The sequence below is a fragment of the Hyla sarda genome, chromosome 5 (assembly GCF_029499605.1).
Source record: "Hyla sarda isolate aHylSar1 chromosome 5, aHylSar1.hap1, whole genome shotgun sequence".
Taxonomy (NCBI): Eukaryota; Metazoa; Chordata; class Amphibia; order Anura; family Hylidae; genus Hyla; species Hyla sarda.
Window position 1 is genome coordinate 71,695,108 of NC_079193.1, and position 23,207 is coordinate 71,718,314.

General features: G+C 41.3%; 1 protein-coding gene across 4 annotated transcripts; it reads right to left on the reverse strand.

Annotated features, from left to right (window-relative positions):
* Nucleotides 1–309: 309 nt before the first annotated feature.
* On the reverse strand, nucleotides 310–23,204 carry CSRNP1 (cysteine and serine rich nuclear protein 1). Of its 4 annotated transcripts, none has more exons than XM_056519656.1 (5): nucleotides 23,048–23,204; nucleotides 7,047–7,227; nucleotides 6,261–6,520; nucleotides 5,280–5,576; nucleotides 310–5,003 (listed from the first exon to the last, which is right to left on the reverse strand). In XM_056519656.1, the coding sequence occupies exons 2-5, from the start codon at nucleotides 7,201–7,203 to the stop codon at nucleotides 3,981–3,983; spliced, it is 1,737 nt and encodes a 578-aa protein (XP_056375631.1). In that variant the 5' UTR covers nucleotides 7,204–7,227; nucleotides 23,048–23,204; the 3' UTR covers nucleotides 310–3,980. The 4 variants fall into 4 exon arrangements, with proteins under 4 accessions (XP_056375631.1, XP_056375630.1, XP_056375632.1 ...); XM_056519655.1 differs by lacking the exon at nucleotides 23,048–23,204 and adding an exon at nucleotides 22,144–22,220; XM_056519657.1 differs by lacking the exon at nucleotides 23,048–23,204 and adding an exon at nucleotides 19,341–19,444.
* Between the last annotated feature and the right edge of the window lie 3 nt (nucleotides 23,205–23,207).

The window sequence follows — 23,207 nt, forward strand, 5'->3', positions numbered from 1 at the left end:
AAAAGGTTTGGTGACAGTGCCCATTTAAGCACATCATTAAAATACATTACTAATAAAAATTCACCACAAATTTATTCGGATCGAATCGATTTTTTTTTGGGGCAAAAATTCACTCATCTCGATCTACCTTCCCCGCAGGGACAGGAGGATATGATGGGCAGCAGCTGAGCAGCTGAGCAGTACGCTAGCTTATATTGTTTTACTGCACAAATAAATAATATATGTGCCCCAAAAGTCCCTTTTAGGTGTGATGAAATTATGAAAAAAAGGACGTGAAGAATGAGCAAACACAAGGCAAGATAGTAAATTTTATATTTTTATTTAAAGTGTAATGGATATTTTCTTCATATTGCTTTAATGAAATGACAGACAGCAGTTGCAGAAACTCTTTGCTTTAAAAAAATACGGAAAAAAAAAAACAGTATTTACAAAGAAATGGCAAAGTTTAGCAATTGTGAGAGGTTCCTTAAAGATAGTTACAAGCCGTGTCAATAAATACCCATGAGACATTGTTACATAAAATTAAACAAAATACAATCTGAAGTTTGTTTTTTTCCTTTTGGCACAAACAAATAAATTAAAATGCACAAAGTTATGAAGGCAGGATATTTAATTTACCTTAAATTAATATTCTCTATATATATATCTGTTATGCAAAGTAACCCAGGAATGTTGTAACAACATGGTATTAGTGCCAATAAATAGAAAACGAGTACCAGAGGATCACCAGCATTTCAAAGACAAAACACTCAGAACCTTGAGAGAGTTTTGCTGCCAGGACCAGTCTATTTCCGTTTAGAGGGTCATCAAGCTTTAGTGGGAATGTTTATTACTTGAAATGCTTAAAAAAGATAAAATAAATAATAATAAAAAAAAGGGGGTATGTCCCCATAGCTTAAAGGAGTATTCCAGTCAAATACATCTTATCCCCTATCCAAAGGATAGGGGATAAGATGTCTGATCACGGAGGGCCCGCTGCTGGGCCGGGTCTCCAGTCTTGGAAACCTCATTGCCCCCTCGTGACGCCATGCCCACTCTATACAGGTCTATGGGAGGGGGGCGTGACGGCCTTTGGATAGGGGATAAGGCTGGAATACCCCTTTAACTTCACAGAGAGCCTATAGGCACACAGCTATGGTTAACCTAGCATACAATTCAATGCCCCCAGACACTCAAATACATAAAGTGTAATATGGGATGAGCCATGAAGCAACAAATAAGGAACTCTGAACAAGCCAGTATTGCTGATCAGATGATGCTCACTACCACTTCTACTACTAGATTGACATTAAAGACATATGGGTACAATAATAACACCGGCATACAAAAGTAGTGCTGGCAAAGGCACTTGTGTGTATCGCTAGAATGAGGATTATGTCGAAACAATATTTTGCATTGCACCGAAACGCCAACTACACCTTATTTAATGCATAGGGCCAGAGTGCGTGAATATGATGGATCAACCATGATATCAACCAGTCTCAAATGGAACAGTGTTACGGCACATTTACTCCGGTGATTAAATAAACTTTATATGCATTGCATACCTTTGGCACACAACTTAGACCAGCTGTCTCCAACCTGTGGCAAAACTACAACTCACAGCAATTCCGCAACATGTGAACATACCCTCTATATGGCAGATTGATAGTGTAACCCAGTGTTTTCCAAGCAGAATGCCGCCAACTGTGCAAAAGTACAACTCCTAGCATGCCCGGACAGCCGTTGGCTGTCCGGGTATGCTGGGAGTTATACTTTTGCATCAAGTGGAAAAGTCACAGGTTGGAGCCTACTGATTTAGACCATATTCACATTTTTTTTTAACTCACATTTACATACATTTCTGCAAATTTAATACTATTGGGGTGGGAGTAGGGTGAGGGGATGGTATTCTTAACTCTTACATTGCCTGAACAGTACACGAGCTAGCATCATATTGAGGCAGAGCTGGCAGTCCCCTCTTACAAAGGACACCCCAGCATCGCCAAAAAATGTGTCATTTCCAAAAGTTTGTCCTGTCGCGCAGAACAGTTTTTCACAGTAGTGAATTCGGTCACACGAAAAAACGGCAACCGTCATAAAATTAAATATGATGACCTGGTATCGGACGGGTATGGCAGTAGGCTGGTACTGAAAAAGGCTGTTTGATGCTTTCTTTCACAATGGTACTAGGGAACCTTTTGGTAGAGCAGCTCAAAAAGAAAAAAAAGAAAAAAATAAGAAAAATGTAGTATAGAATGGGTGTTGGTCTCTGGCATTAATAACAAAGTTTTTTTTATAATTTAGAGAAATAAGATATATATAAAACACAATTTCATCTTAATAGACACTATAAATGTTTTTGTTTTGCTTTTTTTTTAATTAAACACTATCAATTAAATATACGCATTTAAAATTTAAAGCTTAAATAGTGTCGCTTTTCACTTAAATACATGTGGACTGGATAAAAAATAAAATTAAAATAAAACAAAATAAAATAAAAAAAACACCAAATATAGTCACTGTGTTTTAAAGGTTGTAAAGCAATAAATAATTCATGTTGTTTTACATATAGATAACTTTCATATGAGAAACAAAAAAAATAAAAATGTTTTTATATATAAATAGCCGGGACCATATAGTATGGGCAACACAGAACTGATCCTTTAAGGCCAGTATTTCAAAACCCATGACTCTCCAGCTGTTGCAAAACTACAACTCCCAGTGTTCCCGGACAGCATTTATAGTAGTTTTGCAGCAGTTGAAGAGCCACAAGTTGGGGAACACTGATCTAGGGTTTCCATTAAGCAGATGGAAAGGAGGGAATTTATGAATGTTTTTTTTGTTTTGTTTATGTTTTAGCGAAAAAATGTCGGACATTTTTTAGCACTTACTTGGACAAAAATTTGCAACCTTTTATGTGTTTTATGCAAAAATGTAGTGCTTTGCGCAAGAATGTGCATTTCTTTTTCACCAGTTTTTCGGTGAAAGCATTGATAAATTTCCCCCTTAGTGTTTGCTCATACTGTTGTGGCTCGATGTAGCATTATTTATATTGCAACGGTTCCGCACCATGTTCAGCTGACTGGGTGCCCCAACTGGGAGCGCATTCAGCTGCATAGAATCTTATGGCGAAATCCTTAGATATAGCAAATAAATATGAAAATAACTTAAAGAAAGATTAAATAATTGAACTAAAAAATATGGCTTGTAAAGGAGCACAAATGAAACGTCTGGGGGTGGGGGGTGAAATTAATTTAAATCTACCAAGGATGGCAAATGCTGTCATTCCCAATAACGTCCTTGTGCTTTTTCATATTACCAGTGGTGTATTGAATTAATGGAGACTGCTGCTGTAATATTGCACAATAGGGAAAGAGAAAATGTATGAACATTTAACTTATGGTACAGAAGTTAGGGAGGAAAAAAAAAATGTCTATAAATAAATGCAGATATATTATGGAAAAAAATATGATTGTACTCATAATACATCTGAGGTATTTCCAATTTAAATAAAACTCATGCTAGTTCAAGCTTCAGTCTCATTCCTGGAATTTGCAATAAATAAAACAGCTCTGTATAAAGTATGCGTTTTTCATTTTTTTGTAAACCCGAGTAGTGCACACTACCTCTGCAAATATTTCTTTTTACAATAAATACATGAATAGAGTTTATCTTAAAAGCATTGAACACAGTTTATATGGGAATACTTCTATACCCATTCATAAAAGAATAGCTTTTCACAGGTCCACAAACGTAAGAATTTTTTTTTCCCAAACTCTATGTACAAAGTCTTTTACAAAAACAAAAATTTTGTTCAAACAGATGTAAGGTAAACAGACTGCAGGGACAGTGTTCCAAAAAAGAAAAGAAAAAAAAAAAAGGCGCTTTTCCCCATAAAAAGACCAAAATATATCGTTATCCATGTAAAAATCAACATAGAAACATTCCTTTTTATTCATTGTATTGACTGTTCCTGCAAAATAATCCACAGCTTGGATTCACGCAATGAGGGATTCAAAAGGAGATGGCGATTTTAAGGCATCCTCTAAGTATTGATTGTCACCACAGGACTCTGAAGAGCTTATCAAAGATTCCAAGAAGCTCGCCGTAGTGTCTGTAGCTGGGGTAAATCCAGGAAGGAGAGTCACCAGACATTGCTGGGAACACAAGTTTTCATATTCATTCAATGAATTGTAAAGGGGTCCAAAATTGTAGTCCGTTTCATCAGGAATATCAAATGCTTCCGAGGAAAGGCTGATGTCCATATAGTTTTTTAAGACTGGCTCTCCTTGTGCCACAGTGGAATCAGTAGAGATGGCCATGGATACCTCATTGTCAGTAAAGCAATCCGCACCCTGGTTTGCATTTTCGTCCACACATTTTGAAATGTTCGATACAGAGTTGGAGTACAATCCGCTAGCTGATTTTTCTGAGCTGTAGAGCGATTCGTAAACCTTATCGCAGAAAAAATCTGTATTGTGAAAGAAGCTCAAGTTGTCCTGGCAGTCACTGCTGTTCTCCTCGTACTCTGAGTCGTTGAAATGAAGAATCCTAGCGAGATAGTCTTCTTCAAAATCTGACTGGGATTTATCAGACGAAGACGCAAGTTCGAATGGGCCTTCAGAGCTGTCACTCTGACCAGAGGTGGAGGAGCTGTCCGTTGTGTCACTGCTGCAACTATTTTCACTTGCTGGCTCCAAGTCTATGTTGAAATGATAAGGGGCAGCGGATGTGGTGGTGCAGATGGCAGTGGTGGGACCAGTCATTTCTTGATCTTCATTAGGTTCGACAGAGGAGCACCCAAAAGGATTCAGTCTTTCACTGCATGACATTTCAGGCTCGTCATTCCCATCATCATTATTAATATTATTGTTGTTGTTTTGCCTTTTCTCCTCAAGCTCAAGTTTCATAACCGTATGGATAAAATGGGTCTGTACCCTGGACGAATTGAATTCTACTCTTCCATTTCGGTTTCCACATCCATCCTTGGTACATCCACATGGGAAAGATGAATGGTCTCTCTGGAAAAAAAAGACAAAGACATAACACTAAGTAATGTTTTTGTAACTCCATAGTCATCCTTGTAACACCACCTATAAATGTGTTTTGAATAGGGTTCAGTGCTGGACAATTTCATTGTCCAAGACTGATCTGCCATCCAATTACTACGGCAACAAAAGATATTTATATTTACTTTCATATAAGGGCAAGGGAAACAGAACGTATGCAAAGAAAGAAATAAAAAGCTGGGCAAAAGAAACTTCTAAAGACCACACTTCACAAAAACTGATACACACCTGACATTTGATGCCGGCCAAATTACAACTACAAGTCTCTGGCTCACAGAAGTCTTGGCAATCGCAGCCACATTCTTCTCTTGACTTCCGGATTTCACTAAGTTCATGCTTTTCACTTTTGTCAATCTTCTTCACGCCTTCGCTCTTTAACAACACCCGACGTCTCTTGGGAGGGTACATTCGTGGACTAAAACCATCTTCGACTTCTGCATTGGTCATATCAATATCTTCATCGCAGATGTCGTCTATGCTGAGGTTATTGGCCTTTTCTGACTCTATTGTACCATTCTTTGTAAACTAAAGAAAACAAAAAAAGGTTTTAAATAAAACAACTGAAAATAGTAATATAAACAACATACAGGACATGGGTATATGAGAGCTGAAAACAAGCTATTTTACAAGGTCAGTATAAAGAAGGTATCATTGCCAGGACTTGTCTACGAACACAATTACTTGTCTTTTTTTCCATATTAGGAGATGTTAAAGGCGATGTCCGGTGCAGACTTTCTATTCCATCCTGCCCGGGCTGCAAAAAAAGACAAAAACTTTCACTTACCTTCCTACGTTCCCCCGGAGCTCCGGGGGAACGTAGGAACGTAAGTGAAAGTTTGTTTTGTCTTTTTTGGCAGCCCGGGCAGGATGGAATAGAAAAAGTCTGCTCCGGACATCTCCTTTAAGCCAAAAGTAACAAAAACTATGGATAGAATGTATTCATTTAGCTTGTGACTCTTTATTGATCTTTGCCACATTCACCAAGTGGCTGGGTAGTGGGGTGTGGGGTTTCACAAATGTTATAGTTTATGCCTGCTAGCAGCCATAAGTTATAGTGGAAATCTACACCAGTTCAGGGCTGTAGATATCTGAAGCTGCCGCATGGGGCAGCCTGGAAAGAGCTTGAACTTATGAAAAGGAGTGTGTCTCTTGATAAATTCCGTGTGTTATAATATTAGCTATTATAATCTAACATATGGTGAAACCTACCATATTCTTTAGAGCCAAGAGCTTCTCTTCTTTTAATCGCTCCATTAGTTTCTCCCTACGCCTGTTCAACTGTTCCCTGGAAAATTCTTCCAATGTGAACTGAATGCTGTAGTTGTGTTTTCGCCGCATTCCCAGAGTGCAACCTCCACGACTTGGCACGCTTGTGAAACCTTGGCATCGTTGGAAGTAGAAGACGATCACCCGATCAAACTGAACTTTGTTCTTTTTAGCCCGCTTTGCCTTCTTTAAGATGGACGTTGCTATAAATAAAAACATCTATCAGTACACAAAAAAGGATCTGCAAATTTTGCTAACATACAAACTTATTTATTTTTTATTTTTTTAAAAGGTCAGCCTCTATTGATTTTGAGTCTTTAAACATATTCACTTAATAGGCACTATCGAGCCAAGGCAGCTTTTGCCGTAACCAACCGGAAAAAAACACAACTGTAAACATGGTAGTGTAAGGAAAGCTTTAAGGATAAAATCTCAGCGAGCGCTCTAGAGGAATGTATATGACTTTCGAGCACCAAGCTTATAGATTTAAGCCAAGGAAAGTTCTCAGTGTTTACTCAGGTGGTGAAGAGTTGACATCTTTACTGCTTCTGCTACGGAAACTATGCAGATTATTTAAAGTCTAGTTTACTGTCATAGAGCACAACAGCTGGGAGATGAGATGCTTGCTGGCAAGTCTAAGAAAATCCTGCCTATTATCCATTAGAGATTTGTATGGCTTTTTAAACAGAATCGCACATAAGTAACACAAGAGTCATCTAGTTTACTTACGGGTAAAGTCGCTCAGGAGCGGCCTCGGGCTGTAGTTAAACTCATCGTCTGATTCTCCTCCAGAAGAGGTGGATGATGACGAAGGGGATGAGGAGGAAGAGGAGTATGTAAAGTCCTCTTCCAATGCTTCATATTTGCGTTTCAGTAACCCACTCATGGCTATTGTGTAGTTTTCACAGTCCTGAGAAAATAAAATAAAAGAGAAAATGTTACTTTCCAGAGTTAAGTCATTCTTCATGACTAGCAATACTGCGTTTTGTCTACAGTAGTAGTCTTCAACCTGTGGCTAAATGAAAGCATTTAATGCACAAATTAAGTCATTCCATGTTGAATAGAAGGTTACAACATATCACTAAATAAACAGAATGAAATGAGTAATAACTACAACCAATGTTAATGCTGTATAATTACAACAGCCCCATTCTAAAACGTACAGGAAACATGCCGGACTGTAATAATGCAGCAACTGCTTCCTGTCACATCCCATTCAGCCTGAGCAAGCTCATTTACCGAGAAGAGCAAAGGGGGAGAAAAAGCGCCTCGCTCTTCAGAGAATACTTCTCGCATGATTTGCATGCTGTACCTCCCCAGGGAAATACAGGCAGAGCATCTTATTAAATGAAACTCGGAAACAAAAACACATCCATTGCACAGAATTGCAGCCTTTCCCCCCTTCCAGTCTGAGATTTTTTTAGCCTCTGGACATATCAACGAGAACAGGTTTCAGACAAGGACATTTTGTGCTTCAGATCTGATTATGTTCTAGTTGGATTCCACCCCTCCTCTGCTCTTACGGGGGCAACCTGTTAACCCCCTAAATGCCATAGCATATGGAAATAATGAGTGAGCTCAGTATGGTGGGCACAAAAAGCACGCCTATACACGACTGATCATTTTGCATTGCGTTCGATCTTACATCTAGGAGTGCGGCTCGATGACACTTGTCTCTGCCTTGAGTAATCTCAGAGAGTGAATAGCTGCGCTGCGCTGGATCACGATTTTATTGCACACATACGAGGTATCGGTTTAATATTAGTAGTATGTAGGAGGGAACGAGAAGCAGACATCACGGCACAAGCATTATTTGGAAAGATGACTCAGAGTGACTCAGTAGTCTGCCTGTGTGTTTACTGACGGACGTGACAACAGCCTAGGAACCGTGATGGGGAAGCGCCAGGAAACTTTTTTTCACAGCTTTACTAGCAAGTTATACTGACGTCAGGGCCGAGTATGACTGGTTACGACGAGGTGCATTGCCTCAATGGGAGACTGCTAGGAAATAGTGCGCTTCCTTTCTTGTATAACTACAAGTACTGTGCAGTCAGAGTGGTGAAAGCCAGGAACAGAGGAAGTCATTGTAGTACGATCCCATTCCAGCAATTCCTGCAAGGTAGCTCTCCTCCAAGAGGAAAATTACTTTCTCCACACACGTGACTTACTGGAGGGGTCTTGCCTCAAAATCAACCATTGATTCTTAAGACATTATTGGGAATTACATACCAAGACAGAGTTCCTTATAGAAGGGAAAAAGTGCAGATGGGAAACTTCATTTTGGGAGAGATTACAGTTTGGCATATAAACCCCAATCATGTTTTGAGGCCCTTTAAGAGAGTTACTTTGCATACTTCTTACCCATGAGTAAGTACCCATTGTAACTTATGGCGGTTCCACGGTATATAACGGTTCCCCCCCCCCCCCCCCCCCCAAAAAATAAAAATAAAATTTACTATTAGCCCAGTGCTGCACTGTACTACTCAAGTCACCCGCAAGCGCTGCCTCTTCGTCTTCCCGTTTGTTGCGGCCGCCGGCGCTGACACTCTATACTGTATCCCTATGCCCGGGCTACAAAAGGTAAACAAAAATAAACTAATGCATGTTCTGACGTCGGCCTTACCTGGGGACGTGAACGTCTGAGAGCTGTCAGCCTATTACCGGCCGCAGCGATGTTCCGCCTCGGCCGGTGATAGGCTGAGCCCACTGTCATGTAAGAAGCCGGCTGCAGCGGGTGATAGGCTGACGGCTCTCCGACGTTCCATTCCCTAGGAAGCCAGTCCGGACCGACGGGCAGGGAGAGTTAAAATTTATTTTGTTTACCTTTTGCAGCCCGGGCATAGGGATACAGTATAGAGCAGTGGTCTTCAACCTGCGGACCTCCAGATGTTGCAAAACTACAACTCCCAGCATGCCCGGTTGGCTGTCCGGGCATGCTGGGAGTTGTAGTTTTGCAACATCTGGAGGTTGAAGACCACTGGTATGGAGTGTCAGTGCCGGTGGCCGCAACAAACAGGAGGACGAGGAGGGCAGCGCTTGCGGGTGATATGTGAGTAGTACCCCGATAGGGACAGCGCAGCGCTAATAATTAATTTTGGGGGGGGGGGGGGGGGGCAGAACAGAGCCTGCGGGTCACATATGATTAGTTCCCCGATGTGGGGACAGCGCAGCACTGGGCTGATAATTCATTCAGGGGCCCAACCGGTATTGGGGTATGGGTTAAAATTCATATCGTGCAGCACAAAAATGTCGGTATTCGGTATGAACCGGTATACCGCCCAGCCCTATTGCTTGTATGCCAGTTTGTCTCCTCAAGATGACAAAATATGTAATTTTCAGATAAAATCCGTCTTCTCCTAACCCTATCACTATTCATACTCTTCGCAAATACAGACGAGGAAACGTCTAGAAGACCATCCCACAGCAACATTCTCTGTTTACCCAGCACCAAATCCTTACAGGACAAACACATCTAAAATATTTTTCAAGATGTCCATTAGTCGTTTCTGGGACAGTCTTTAGGGCCAATATCAGGGGCGGTGAATAATAATACGAGCCTTAGCAAACGGAAACTTCACCCTGGCCAAGTGCACTGGGCAGGTGATTAAAGCTGAATTAGTGCGATATTTGCAGAGCGGGGAAGCGGTGCGCTAGTTAATAATTTACAACCTTGTTATGTGAGACTCCAGCCATGGCCCTGGTGTCTCATTTAATGTACAGCATGCGGACACTGCTTGAGAACATGTAGGTCTAAACCATTCATTTAACTCCTTACTGTGTGACCAATTGCCATGTACATGACAAAGTGCATGCAGCACCTCATGCCTGGCACCAATGCAGTACACTATGTGCTGTGAATCAGTGGAATTATTATTTTTTATTTTTTTTTACATTACCTTGCAATGTGTGACTCGGCTGCCATACCACAGAGTGCAAAACTTTGCACATCCCTCCCTGCACTTGTGTTGACACAGGTCAAGGTTCAAGAGTTCATAAAGAGGCATTCATAGTCCGCCTGCAGCCGAGAACCCTCACACTGCAGGGCAGACAACATTGCATATAGAACCAGGGGTCTCTACATGGATATCGCAGCTCATTGGACTTGGTACCTAGACTGCAACCTTAAAGGGGTACTCCTGAGGAAAATTAAAGGGGTTATCCAGGAAAAAAAAACTTAGATAGATAGATAGATATAGATATATATATATATTAGGGGTGTGAATCGCCAATAATTTGGCGATTCGATTCGAATCGCGATACCAGGGTGGCGATTCGATATATCGCAATATATCGCGATACTGTCATGTTGGCGATTTATCACGATATATCGCGATATTCCCTATTAAAAGCTTGGGAAAACTTATTCTAGCTGAGAAAGAACAAGGTCCCGCGCGAGTTGTCCTGTGAGTGCGTACGTTCTCCTTCCTGTTTGTTCCGAGTCTGTAGTCTCGCGGTAGCAGCCTGCGAGTGGGACAGAGCTGATAACAGGTACACTGCCAACTAGTGATCAGGAGTTTAAGTGTTATGAAAAAAATAAGACAGACAAATAGGACTGTGACTCAGTGAGTGAAATACAGTAAATGTTAATTATAATAATTTATAAAAAAAATGGATTCTCAGAATTTTAAAATCGATTCAGTATCGCGGAACAAAAAATCGCGATAATCGCGCAAATCGATTTTTTCTTACATCCCTAATATATATATATATATATATATATATATATATATATATCTATATCTATATCTATATCTATCTATATCAACTGGCTCCAGAAAGTTAAACAGATTTGTAAATTACTTCCATTAAAAAAATCTTAATCCTTTCAGTACTTATGAGCTTCTGAAGTTACGGTTGTTCTTTTCTGTCTAAGTGCTCTCTGATGACACGTGTTTCGGGAACCGCCCAGTTTAGAAGCAAATTCCCATAGCAAACCTCTTCTAAACTGGGCGTTTCCCGAGACAGGTGTCATCAGAGAGCACTTAGACAGAAAAGAACAACCGTAACTTCAGAAGCTCATAAGTACTGAAAGGATTAAGATTTTTTTAATAGAAGTAATTTACAAATCTGTTTAACTTTCTGGATCCAGTTGATATATAAAAAAAGTTTTTTCCTGGATAACCCCTTTAACGTTTTCGAATCAACTGGTGCCAGAACGTTCTACAGATTTGTGTTCAGTTCTCTCTGCTGACACCTCTGTCCATGTTAGGAACTGTCCAGAGTAGGAGCAAATCCCCCATAACAAACCTCTCTTGCTCTGGAGAGTTCCTGACACGGACAGAGGTGGCAGCAGAGAGCACTATGGTCAGACTAAAAAGAACTACACAACTTCCTCTGGAGCACACAGCAGCTGGTAAGTACTGGAAAGGTTAATATTTTTAAATATTAGTTCTTTACAAATCTAAAAAAAAAAAAAAACTTCCTGGCACCATTTGATTTAAAAACATTAATTTTCCCTCAGGAGTAACCCTTTAATTTCTCCATTTGTCTACCACAGTGTTTCCCAACCAATGTGCCTCCAGCTGTGGCAAAACTAACTCCCAGCATGCCCGGACAGCCGAAGGCTGTCCGGGCATGCTGGGAGTTGGAGTTTTGCAACAGCTGGAGGCACATTTGTTGGGAAACACTGGTCTACCACGTCCTTAAAACAGGTTAGACACTTAAATCTTCTTTGACAGATGCTGACCTGGGATCAGCTTTCAGGGTGGCCTCAACTCACAGGGCAAAGACAACATTCCTTCATCCTTCGCTGTATCAGCCGTGTAAAAAAAATGGTGTAAAATGGGGAGAAGGATAATAAAAAAAATCTTTATCTGTATAATGTCAACATATTTTGCATGTTTTACATCCTGGGGAATCTCCTATTCTGTAGCTTCCTTATATATTTGTCCTCGGACTAATAGGAAAGTGCATATTTACTCCCACACAGCTTTCCTACATTTCAGAATGGCAAATCAAGTAATGCAGTAATACAGCTCCCACTATTCCAGTGCTGGAATTCTAGGCAGGTTTGCCATTTAGCAGCTTGGAAATGCTGGGGGTGGGGCCGAGACGGACTCTTCTACCCTTTGGTTGTATACTGGGTTTCCCCCAGCTTTCCCAAAAACTAGAAAATTACTGACTAGAGCAGAACTTCACAGTATATTCACTGTCGTCTTATTTGAAGTGGGGAATTTGTGTTCAAGTTGTATTTGTTTTCTTGTTTCTTTAAAGAGGAAATAAAATAAAATAAAACATAAAATATGAAAAAATAAATAAATAAAAAAAAAATAAAAAAAAAAAGGAAACCTTGCAACCATCTACGCAACTTTATCCTGCAACAGCAGTCAGGTCAATACAGCCGACCTTACAAAGTCTCCGCACAAATAGTAAGAGCAGTCTGGGTTTCAGAAGTTCTGCAATTGTTTCCCGCTGAATTATGTAAAGTCGATTGCTGCCAGATGTTTTATGAAGTGGCTCTAGACTGCACTAGAAAGGACACAGTGTTAAGCGGATTTACTAGCTGGGCTGGTACAAAGTGAGCGCGGTGCTAAACGGTCAGGGGGAGCCAGTAGCACAGTGTCACCCAAGCTTTGTGTCAAAGGGTCACATGAGGACATCGGGACCTAAAAAAAAAAATAAGTTGAGTTTTGGCTCCTTTTACAGAAACAAGTGCTCGCTTGCCTTGCGATGGAAATTTGTTTGCATAGTGCAGAGTATGGACACAGCAGTGCTCGCTCTTCATGCAGTGTGCACGGTTACATTTTAAAAACAATAAGTGCAACATTCATTTATCAATGTGCCTAGAGGTGAGTGAAGTTACAGTACTTCGATCCTGCACGAACCTCGCGGCCGAGCCGCGAGGTTCGTGCAGAATCGAAGTACTGTAACTTCGCTCATCTCTAGGCACATTGATAAATAATTGTTGCACTTATTGTTTTTGAACTGTAACACCAGGCACAGCTGCTACCAAACCTACAGAGTTATGTCTGGTAAACAAGGAAGGGTCTGGGGCTCTGTGGCCCCATCAAGCAGCTAACAGGTGGGTGCCAGGAGTTGGACCCTAAGGCTATGTTCACACGGTGGAATTTCCGAGCGAAATATTTCAAAAGGGATCCTGTTGCACTGTGCACACGGCGAGAAAAAAAAAAAAAAAAAGGTTTCTTCTGCGGAAATCCTGATTCTGACATCCGCAGAAATATTGAACGGTTCTGCTTGGAAATGCATTGCCATCTATGGACACTGCATCTCCCAGCGATCCTAGCGGCACCAAAACAACCAAATGTGCAAAATGTCAGTTTTCTGAGCGGACATTCTGCCTATTTTCAGCTATTTAAACATGGCTTTAAGGGTGCGTTCCCAACTGGCGTATACGCAGCACAACATTTACGGCAGCAGCGGGAAATACGCAGCATATTCCTTGCTCACTATACCCACAAGGCTTTCCGGCGGCAGCCCTGTGTGTGCAGTGCGTTTTGGAGGCGGAGCCGCGCGTCACAGTCATGCCGTCACACGGCCTCGCCTCCAAAACTCATCACACAGAGGGCTGCCGCCGGAAAGCCTTGTGGGTATAGTGAGCAAGGAATATGCAGCGTATTTCCCGCTGCTGCCGTAAATTTTGCGCAGCATGAAATACACTGCGTATACGCCAGGTGGGAACGCACTTTTAAAATGTACCTGTCATCAACAAAAGCTTTTTGTATAATGTAGATAATACAATTATATATTTGTAATATACATTGGTTAAAATATATGTATATATTTTTGGTCCCTGCAGCTATTGTCTGTGTGTCTCTATGAGGAGTCCAAATACAGGAAGTGTGGGTGGACAAGCAGGGCTCTGTGCACCGAGGACAAGCAGGGCTCTGTGCACCGAGGACAAGCAGGGCTCTGTGCACCGAGGACAAGCAGGGCTCTGTGCACCGAGGACAAGCAGGGCTCTGTGCAGTGAGGCTCTATGACTTGCAATGGGCTCATACATCAGGATGATTGACAAGCCAGGAGCCTGCACAGATGCCCGCTTGTCCCACCCTCACTTCCTGTATTCGGACTCCCCATAGAGACACACAGGCAATAGCTGCAGAGACAGCATTTTTTTCACCCAAAAATATACACAATTTTTAACTAATGTATGTTACAAATATACATATAATGGTATGATCTACATTATATAAAAAGTTTTTCGTGACGACAGGTACACTTTAACTGATCTGAGCAGCCCTAAATCATCCCTGTAAAAAAATGACCTGGCATCAGAGACTAGTCCTCCTATTTTTATTTATTTTTTATTCTCATGCCGTGTATATGGGCAGTACAGATAAACCGCCCACTTCTACTTTCCAAACCCTAAGAGAACTTTGTAAACAAAGCGAAGACATGATCGGTAATACAGGATTAATGGTCTAACGTAATTGATTACCAATGTCACGTGTAGGTCATACAAGGGCAGGGGCGTTTGCTGTACAATGCAGTATAGGCACACAGATGTGCATACAGTCATACAGGGAAAGGATACTGATAAGTTAACCACCATATATTCTGCTAGTCTCACAACTCACAAAAAAAAAAAAAAAAAAAAAAAAAAGTTTTTAAATAGCAAGGCAGGATTTTTTTTAATATTTTTCATTCAGCATGTGTTAAGTCCAACATTCTACTCCATACAAGAAGAACTATTTAACTTCATTTTATTTCAGGTTATTAAAAAAATAATAATAATCTGCCTCACTTGCAGCTGCCAAAAAAGACATTCTGTTCTTGGCTCAGCCATCTTACTCATCTATTTTACTAAAAACAGCTTTTTAAACAAGTACAAGAGTCGATGGACCAAAACCGCAGGAATTCTTGTTTGGCACCGCCACTCCCACCGAGCAGGGAGCGTTAAAGGTGCAGAGCCAAGAAGTTTGGGAAAAGAAATACGAAATACCAGGAGCCCGTCATCTGTAGGGGGCACAGCACTCTGCACACACTGGTTCTAAGCATTGGATGTTTAGCTCAAAAATAAAAACATCTATTTCTACATAGGAGGAAAGCAATCCCTTCAGACGACCTCTGGCAGAGACCACCCCAACCCCTTGACTGTGCGCCAGAGTCTTCCTAATCATGGGTGTGATCTGGGAATAGTATGGGAATGTACTAGAACGCTCCCTTGTTCTCACCCTTTCCTTCGGTATTATCCATATATCCAGGAATTTCAGGAATGAACGAGCCTCTGCTATACTGTATGGTACACATGGCAGTACAAGTCCAAAACAATGTACACCCTGGGACATCTGCGCACAGTTTACATCTCTATGTGGCGGGGAACCTTTTTTTACTGTGTTTGCTTGAAGCATCCCAGCTTAAAAGTTATTTTGGAAGATCAAATATACACTATGTTTATAGGAGACACACTGGTGACTGCTAGTGATCAAGTTATATGATCCATTAGATCAGTGGTCTTCAACCTGCGGACCTCCAGATGTTGCAAAACTACAACTCCCAGCATGCCCGGACAGCCGTTGGCTGTCCGGGCATGCTGGGAGTTGTAGTTTTGCAACATCTGGAGGTCCGCAGGTTGCAGACCACTGCATTAGACCATTGTGCCACTTAAAAGGACAACTGCAGCACAATATACACTTATCCCCTATCTACAAGATAGGGGATAAGTGTTTGATCGCGGGGGGTTCGACCGCTGGGACCCCCCTCGATCTCCCTAACGGGGCGCCGCCATTAGCGCTCAGGCACGTAGCGTCGACCTAGAGGTCGACATTGACGCCCCATCTCCTCCCCGTCCCAATACAGTTCTAGGGGGGAGACGGGGCGGCAGGAACACTGCCTCCCTGCCTCTCCCATAGAGATGTATGGAGGAGGCGTGCCGGCTGCAACGTCATGCTGCGGCTGGCACGCCCCCTGCACAGGGGAGCCACAGTAGCCGCGGCCCCGTACAGGAGATCACAGGGGGTCCCAGCGGTCGGACCCCCCGCGATCAAACACTTATGCCCTATACTGTGGATAGGGGATAAGTGTTAATTATGCTGCAGATGTCCTTTAAAGGGGTGATCCAGGAATAGAAAACAGAGTCAATCTTCCATAAACAGCGCCACACCTTTACTCAGGTTGTGCGTGGTATCACAACTTGGCTTCCTTCACTTTAATGGAACTGAGCTGCAATACCACACACAACCTGAGGACAGGTGTGGCGCTGTTTTCATAAAAAAAAAAAAAAAAAAAAAATTATAATAATAATGATAATAATAATCAGCTGTGTTTTCTATTCCTGGACAACCCCCTTTAAAGTACTTTTCCCATTTTAGACAACCCCTTTGGAGTGTTTAAAGCAACCAATGCCAATGACTAGCTTTATGAACCCACCCTCAGCAGGCAGGAATCCCCACCATGAGCTGTTTGTGTTGTGGGAACCACACAGGGGGTATTCTCATAGCCTACAGCCATTGTCCAGCTGCCTTCTTTTGTCAAGGTGTGTTATATGGGTCACTGGGGAAGCTAGAAGATAACCAATATGACCACAATACAGAACGTATGGGGATTGCCACAAAGAATTTACCTATCAAGAACAGATGTGCCTATACATTACCTGGTTTTATACTGTTACAAAACTAAGATTTACCATTCAGGGGACAGGGAAAGCTGGGTGATAGCCCATCTATAATATCAGAAAATGATTGTTTTTATATTAAAGCTCATATTTTTTTTCTCTACTGCCTGCACTCTATGATATACAAAGAAAAATGTAACACAAAAACTTGTCTTACTCCATCTGACCCTGGGGAAATACATAAGAGTGTATACAGCGTTCATGAAAGCCAGACATCTGTTTAAAGACCATAAAAAGCCACGTGCAGAACTTGCAAGGCAGTAGTCATTGGATCATTCAGATGCAAATCCTGGGGAAAGGAATAGAAAATGTGGTAGAACAGGATCTGCTTGTTATGACAGCTCGCTCCAGGTTCACGCGTACAGCACGCATATTCCCAGATTGTCGAATGGCAATAGAGCGTAGCAGATATAAGAAACACCCAAAGTACACGAGCCATGAAGAAGGCAGAGCCCTATATACAGACAGGCACACAAACTCACATATACAGGGCAATATGCTAAATATTTCTCTATAAAGAACCAAAAACGCTTTATAAGCGTCAGACACATTGAACTTAGAAAACCCACAAGACGTAGCAGAAGCACTGGTTATCCAGGTCCTATACTGAAGCATTCCGTCCTAGCACACAACTAAGGGGCATACACACGGGTTGTGGCTTATTTACCATCTGTGGTTTTTCCATAAAACTGAGATCACACCCAAAAGGGAAGAGGCATAAAGAAAACTTGTGTGTGGGATTAGTGTACATACCCCAACAGATGCTAGCAACAAGTTATGGAGGGGAAAAAAATAAAAAATAACCCCCCCCCCCCAATACACAACAAATCTCAAAAGAACTGCAATTCATGTGCAATGCTATTACTGTCCTAATCCTAATGTCACATGTACATCAACCTGGTGCCTCACACTACTCATGTATATAGAATGCAAGTGCACCCAACGCAAGAGTGTTCATCCAGACCTAGATTTATAGGTTGAGGCTACGGTCACACAAATTTAGTAGAATTTACAAAAATTTCACTGTCCCAATCACACGGCAGAATTTCCTTTGTGGAATTGTTGCATTCTGCAAAAACACTGAACCAGTCTTTAAAATTATGCGGAATTCCGCGGCAGAATCCCATTGAAGTCAATAGGGTTTTAAATTTTTGGGGACACCCAAGTCCTGCTCAAACTTTGCAAGACTGCAAAAAAAAAATGTCCCCGCAAGCTTTTCAGTGCGGAACCGGCATGACAGAAATTCTCCCATGTAAACATAGCCTTAGCGTAATCCTTTTGAGAGGGGGGGGGGGGGGGGGGGGCTCAAATTAAGCCAGTGATCCCCAACTGTGGATCCTCAGCTGCTGCAGAACTACAACTGTCAGCTGATAGGAGTTGTAGTTTTTGTAGGGCATGATGGGAGTTTTAGCTTTGCAACAGCTGGAGAGCTATAGGCTGGCGGAAACACTGCTTTAGGGCATCGCGTGGAAAGGTAAGGCTGGGTTCACACCACGTTTTTGCAATACGGTTCCTCTATCAGGTCTTTGATTTAAAAACGGATTCCTCAAAACCGTACAAAACTGTATCAAAACGTGTGTACAAAGTTTTATCTGTATACGGTTTAAAACCATATACGGTTTGGAAAATGAGGTCCAGTTGCATCCGTTTTTAAAGAAAAAAAAGTATACGTTTTTAACTTTTCACGCCATTATGAATAAAGTTTCACTTGTTTGATTAAAATTCCAAGAAAAAAAAAAAAAAAAAACTTTGCAGAGTCAAAAACAGTATGGTCAAAAACATACGGTTCTGTACGGTTCCCATCGACTCCCATGTTAAAAAAAATGTATTCGGTATAATACGGTTGTTCACCCGGACCAAAAACTGTGGTAGGCCACGGTTTTCTGTCCGGAAAATTAAAAAAAAGTAAAAAAAAAAAAAACGTATAGTAAGAAAAACGGAGACAACCATATACAATATGGTGTATACGGTTTCGAATGGGAAGTCTATGTGCACGGTTTTCTGTACGGTTGCATACGTTTTTTTTTTTTTTTAAGAAACCGTATAGCAAAATCGTGGCGTGAACCCACCCTAAGAAGGGAAAACTGCAGATTTCATTGACGGATTTCACTATTGGTTATGAATCAATGAAATAATAAATATTTCTATTTTTATTGTTTAAATTATAAATCGTATTCTTCAATCATGTAAACACCGGTGCATTCACCAGACAAACAAAATAAACAAACAAAAAAAAAAAAAAAGAAAGACAAAAATATATATATATAAAAAAAACGAAAAACAAGAAAAATAAAAGAAAAAAAAGGAATAAGCATGTCAGACTGTACTCAGCGGAATTAATCCAAATCCCACTAGGCGGACCGAAATCTCTGCAGCTTGTCTGCCTGGATATGAGAAATCACAGTGACATAACGGAAGACAAGGCTAAAACAAGAAGCACGGCTACTTACCTACACCTGAAACTGGAGACCCCAGGGATGTCTCATAAAAAGACACGGTTCTCCACCGGCGAGGACGACCCTCTTTTACATGGCAGCTGTTTATCCGGAGCGGCTCTAGCGCACAATACCTCCACTCAGCAGAGATAAAAGAATTTTCCCACAGAATACAATATAATGGGAAAAGGGAGAGGAGGGGGGGGGGGGGGGACCTCTGAGGAGTAGGAAGGTGGAGGGGCGTTCTTAGGGAGACGAAATTCCATCCCTTCCATGGATATGCATTAGAGACACATCATCCGACACAAAGGCATCATAACCTGCCCTGGGAATATGTGCAATCCGCTGCTGTCTGGTCACACACAGCAGATATAATCCGCAAGATGAGAACATACATTCTGTAGGGCAGATTGATAGGGTAAACCAGTGATTTCCAACAGGGGGCCTCCAGCTGTTGCAAAACTACAATTCCCAGCAGGCCCGGACAGCCAACGGCTGTCCGGGCCTGCTGGGAGTTGTAGTTTTGCAACAGCTGGAGGCACTCTCATTGGGAAACACTGGTATAACCAATTATGCCCATAGACGCAATTCCTTTATCACAAAATACAACCTGAATTTAAAGGGGTATTCCAGGCAAAAACTTGAGATATATATATCAACTGGCTCCTGAAAGTTAAACAGATTTGTAAATTACTTCTATAAAAAAAATCTTAATCCTTCCAATAGTTATTAGCTTCTGAAGTTGAGTTGTTGTTTTCTGTCTAACTGCTCAATGATGATGTCACGTCCCGGGAGCTGTGCATGATGGGAGAATATCCCCATAGGAGCTGGACAGCTCCCGGGACGTGACATCATCATTGAGCAGTTAGACAGAAAACAACAACTCAACTTCAGAAGCTAATAACTATTGGAAGGATTAAGATTTTTTTATAGAAGTAATTTACAAATCTGTTTAACTTTCCGGAGCCAGTTGATATATATATATATATAACAAAAAAAAGTTTGGGCCTGGAATACCCCTTTAAGTAAGGAAACATTACACCTTGGCACTATGGATCCAACGTAGTATGCCCCACAGCAGCTACATGTGCCAACCTAATGGGTCCCTGTACACCCATTTATTTATTTACAAAATACAACCCGATATAACATTCCATGTCCAGACGCAACATTTCCATCTTTTATTTTATCTTGATATATCTTTTTATATATATTTTTATTTGATTTTTTTTTTTTTTTTTACTTATTTAGCAGCATTTTAGAAAACTACAAAAATAAAGATTGGTCATTGAAAAAAAATGAATACAAACAGCAAATACGTTTAAGAATTGAGTTATGTGTCAATCCAGCTTTATTAAAAAATGAAAAAAAAAAAATTATATATATATATATATATATATATATATATATATATATATATATATACTCCTATCCTCAATTTGTGTGTGGTATTGCAGGTCGGATCCATTGAAGTGAATGGAGCCACGTTGTAATACCACACACAACCTGAGGACAAGATTGGCACTGTTTTTTTTTGGGGGGGGTGAAAAAAAAAAACACATCTGTTTTTCTAATACTTTATAACCCCTTTAAGATGCTTATCTGATGACAATCTGAATGGAAGCTATGGCCAGCGGACGTATGACAAGGAGTACAACTATTATTTTTTACCATTAAAAAGGGGTTGTCGTGTAATAGACAAATGCTTTTTGCGCAAAAAAAAAAAAACACAGGACAACCCCTTTTTAAATGGTACCTTTCATTAAAAAAAACTTTTGAGATATTATAGATTTATGTATGCAGAATAACTTTCCAGTAGCATGTTATAAAAAAGTAAAAATATGCTTCGTTTTATTTAATTTTCCACTTTGAAAAAATGACCACTAGGGGTCTCCCTACCAGTCTTTTTTTTTAATACAGATTTCAGACTCATGCTGGAGTCCTAAATCTCAGACTGCAGCCGAGACACAGACAAAGTCCCTGGCAGGGAGCAGTGCTGAGCTTGTCTGTGTCCCGGCTGCAGTCTGAGATTTAGGACTCCAGCATAAGTCTGAAATCTATAATAAAAAAAAAAAAAAAAAAGGACTGGTAGGGAGACCTCTAGGGGTCATTTTTGCAAAGTGGAAAATTAAATAGAAAGAAGCATATTTTTTAATAACATGCTATTGTAAAGTTATTCTGCATACATTAATCTATAATATATCAAAAGTCTTTTTGATGAAAGGTACCCTTTAATGGTAAAAAATAATAGTTGTACACCTTGCCATGCATCCACTGGCCATAGCTTCCATTCAGATTGTCATCAGATAAGCGTCTTAAAGGGGGTTATCAAGTATTAGAAAAACAGATGTTTCTCCCCCCCCCCCCAAAAAAAAAAAAAAAAAACAGTGCCAATCTTGTCCTCAGGTTGTGTGTGTGGTATTACAAAATTGAGGATAAGTGTGGCGCTATTTTTTCATTTTGGCGCAAAAACAGCACCACTCCTGTCCACAGGTTGTATCTGGTATTGCAGCTCAGCTAAAAGAATGGGACTTGTTGTTCCTCTAATAAGAAACAGGATTCAACTATGTCAGTGGTCTTCGAATGGTGGCAAATCTTCAACTCTCAGCATGCTGGGAGTTGTAGTTTTACAACAGCTGGAGGTCCACAGTTTGGAGACCTAAGACTATGTGCTAAAGGGGTTAATAATCTTGGCTCCTACTTTCTGTAAACATTAGCACATTAAGCCGCTTCATTTACATATATAAAATAAACTAAATCACAGATTGGCATCAACAAGTTTTAAAGGACTGAAAAAGTTCCATAAAAAGACTTTTACAAATGGGAGGGAAAAGCCATTCCACAGAAACATGAAGTCACTTCCAGCCCTTGAGTCATCCCGCCTCATGACTTCATCCTTTTCCTATTGCCCCAGAGGAGTCCAGTGACGTCACAAGTTCCCCGCACGTCAGCAGCTCCCTCCACCCCTCCTCACTCAGCTGGCGCCAAGAAGTTTGTGAGTGACGTCAGAATGGCAGTGTGATCGCGGCCCTGGACCCCTCTATAGCGACATTGTGTCCCGACACACAGACACTTTATCATCATCAACCGATAAACAACAGAACCGATACCGACTACAAAACAACAATCGCTCAGCTTTTCCACGTCTCACTCATGCGACAAAGTCAGACAAAAGTCGCAGCATCCAGACTTTATAAGTGAGTTCTATTATTGCAATAGCTGCCTATACACCGATAACACAAAAACAACGACCCCCTAACTGTTGCAAAACTACAACTCCCAGCATGCCCTGACAGAGCCACAGATGTAGTTTTGAAACAACTGGAAAGCGAAAAGTTAAAGACAATAACCTGTTCGGAGAGATATAATTCCAGACAATATGAACAGGCGATGACGTAGCAGCCACCCCGATGTTTTATACTGTACATTATAATAGAATTATACATTTTTATTCATAAAGTTAAATGTATCCACAAGGAGTAAAAAAGCGGGGAAGCCTGCTGCAATTCCAAGGGTGTCCTGTAGAGGCCGCGCTCGGCTCGCTCACCAGCCCCTGCAGTTACCCTCATATATACACCGGCTGCTACTAGACATAAAGTAACAATCATCGGGGAGCGGAGGACCCGCACTAAGCGCTGCACAGCGAGCCCCGGAGCCAATGCACCAGGGCAGCATTTATACCCACTATATATGATGGCAGCCCCGTCCCTGGCAGCACTCACCGTGGCTCCTGTGTCAGGCAGCGGCTCCTATGGGCGGCGGAGTGCGGCTCTCATAGTCCGGAGAGGGCAGTGAGCGCTGGGGCAGCTCCTCCTGCTCTGACTCCTCTCGGCGGCTGCACAGCCTTTTTCGTCAGTGGAAAACTCCTGTGTTGGTGACGCA

Coding starts and splice junctions, on each gene's coding strand:
- CSRNP1 (XM_056519655.1), bottom strand. CDS start 22,212: ATGAGGCGGGATGACTCAAGGGCTGGAAGTGACTTCATGTTTCTGTGG. Junction 7,228..22,143: donor ATGGCTTTTCCCTCCCATTT/GTAAAAGTCTTT, acceptor TTATTTTCTCAG/GACTGTGAAAACTACACAAT. Junction 5,577..6,260: donor TCTTGGCTCTAAAGAATATG/GTAGGTTTCACC, acceptor TGTTTTCTTTAG/TTTACAAAGAATGGTACAAT.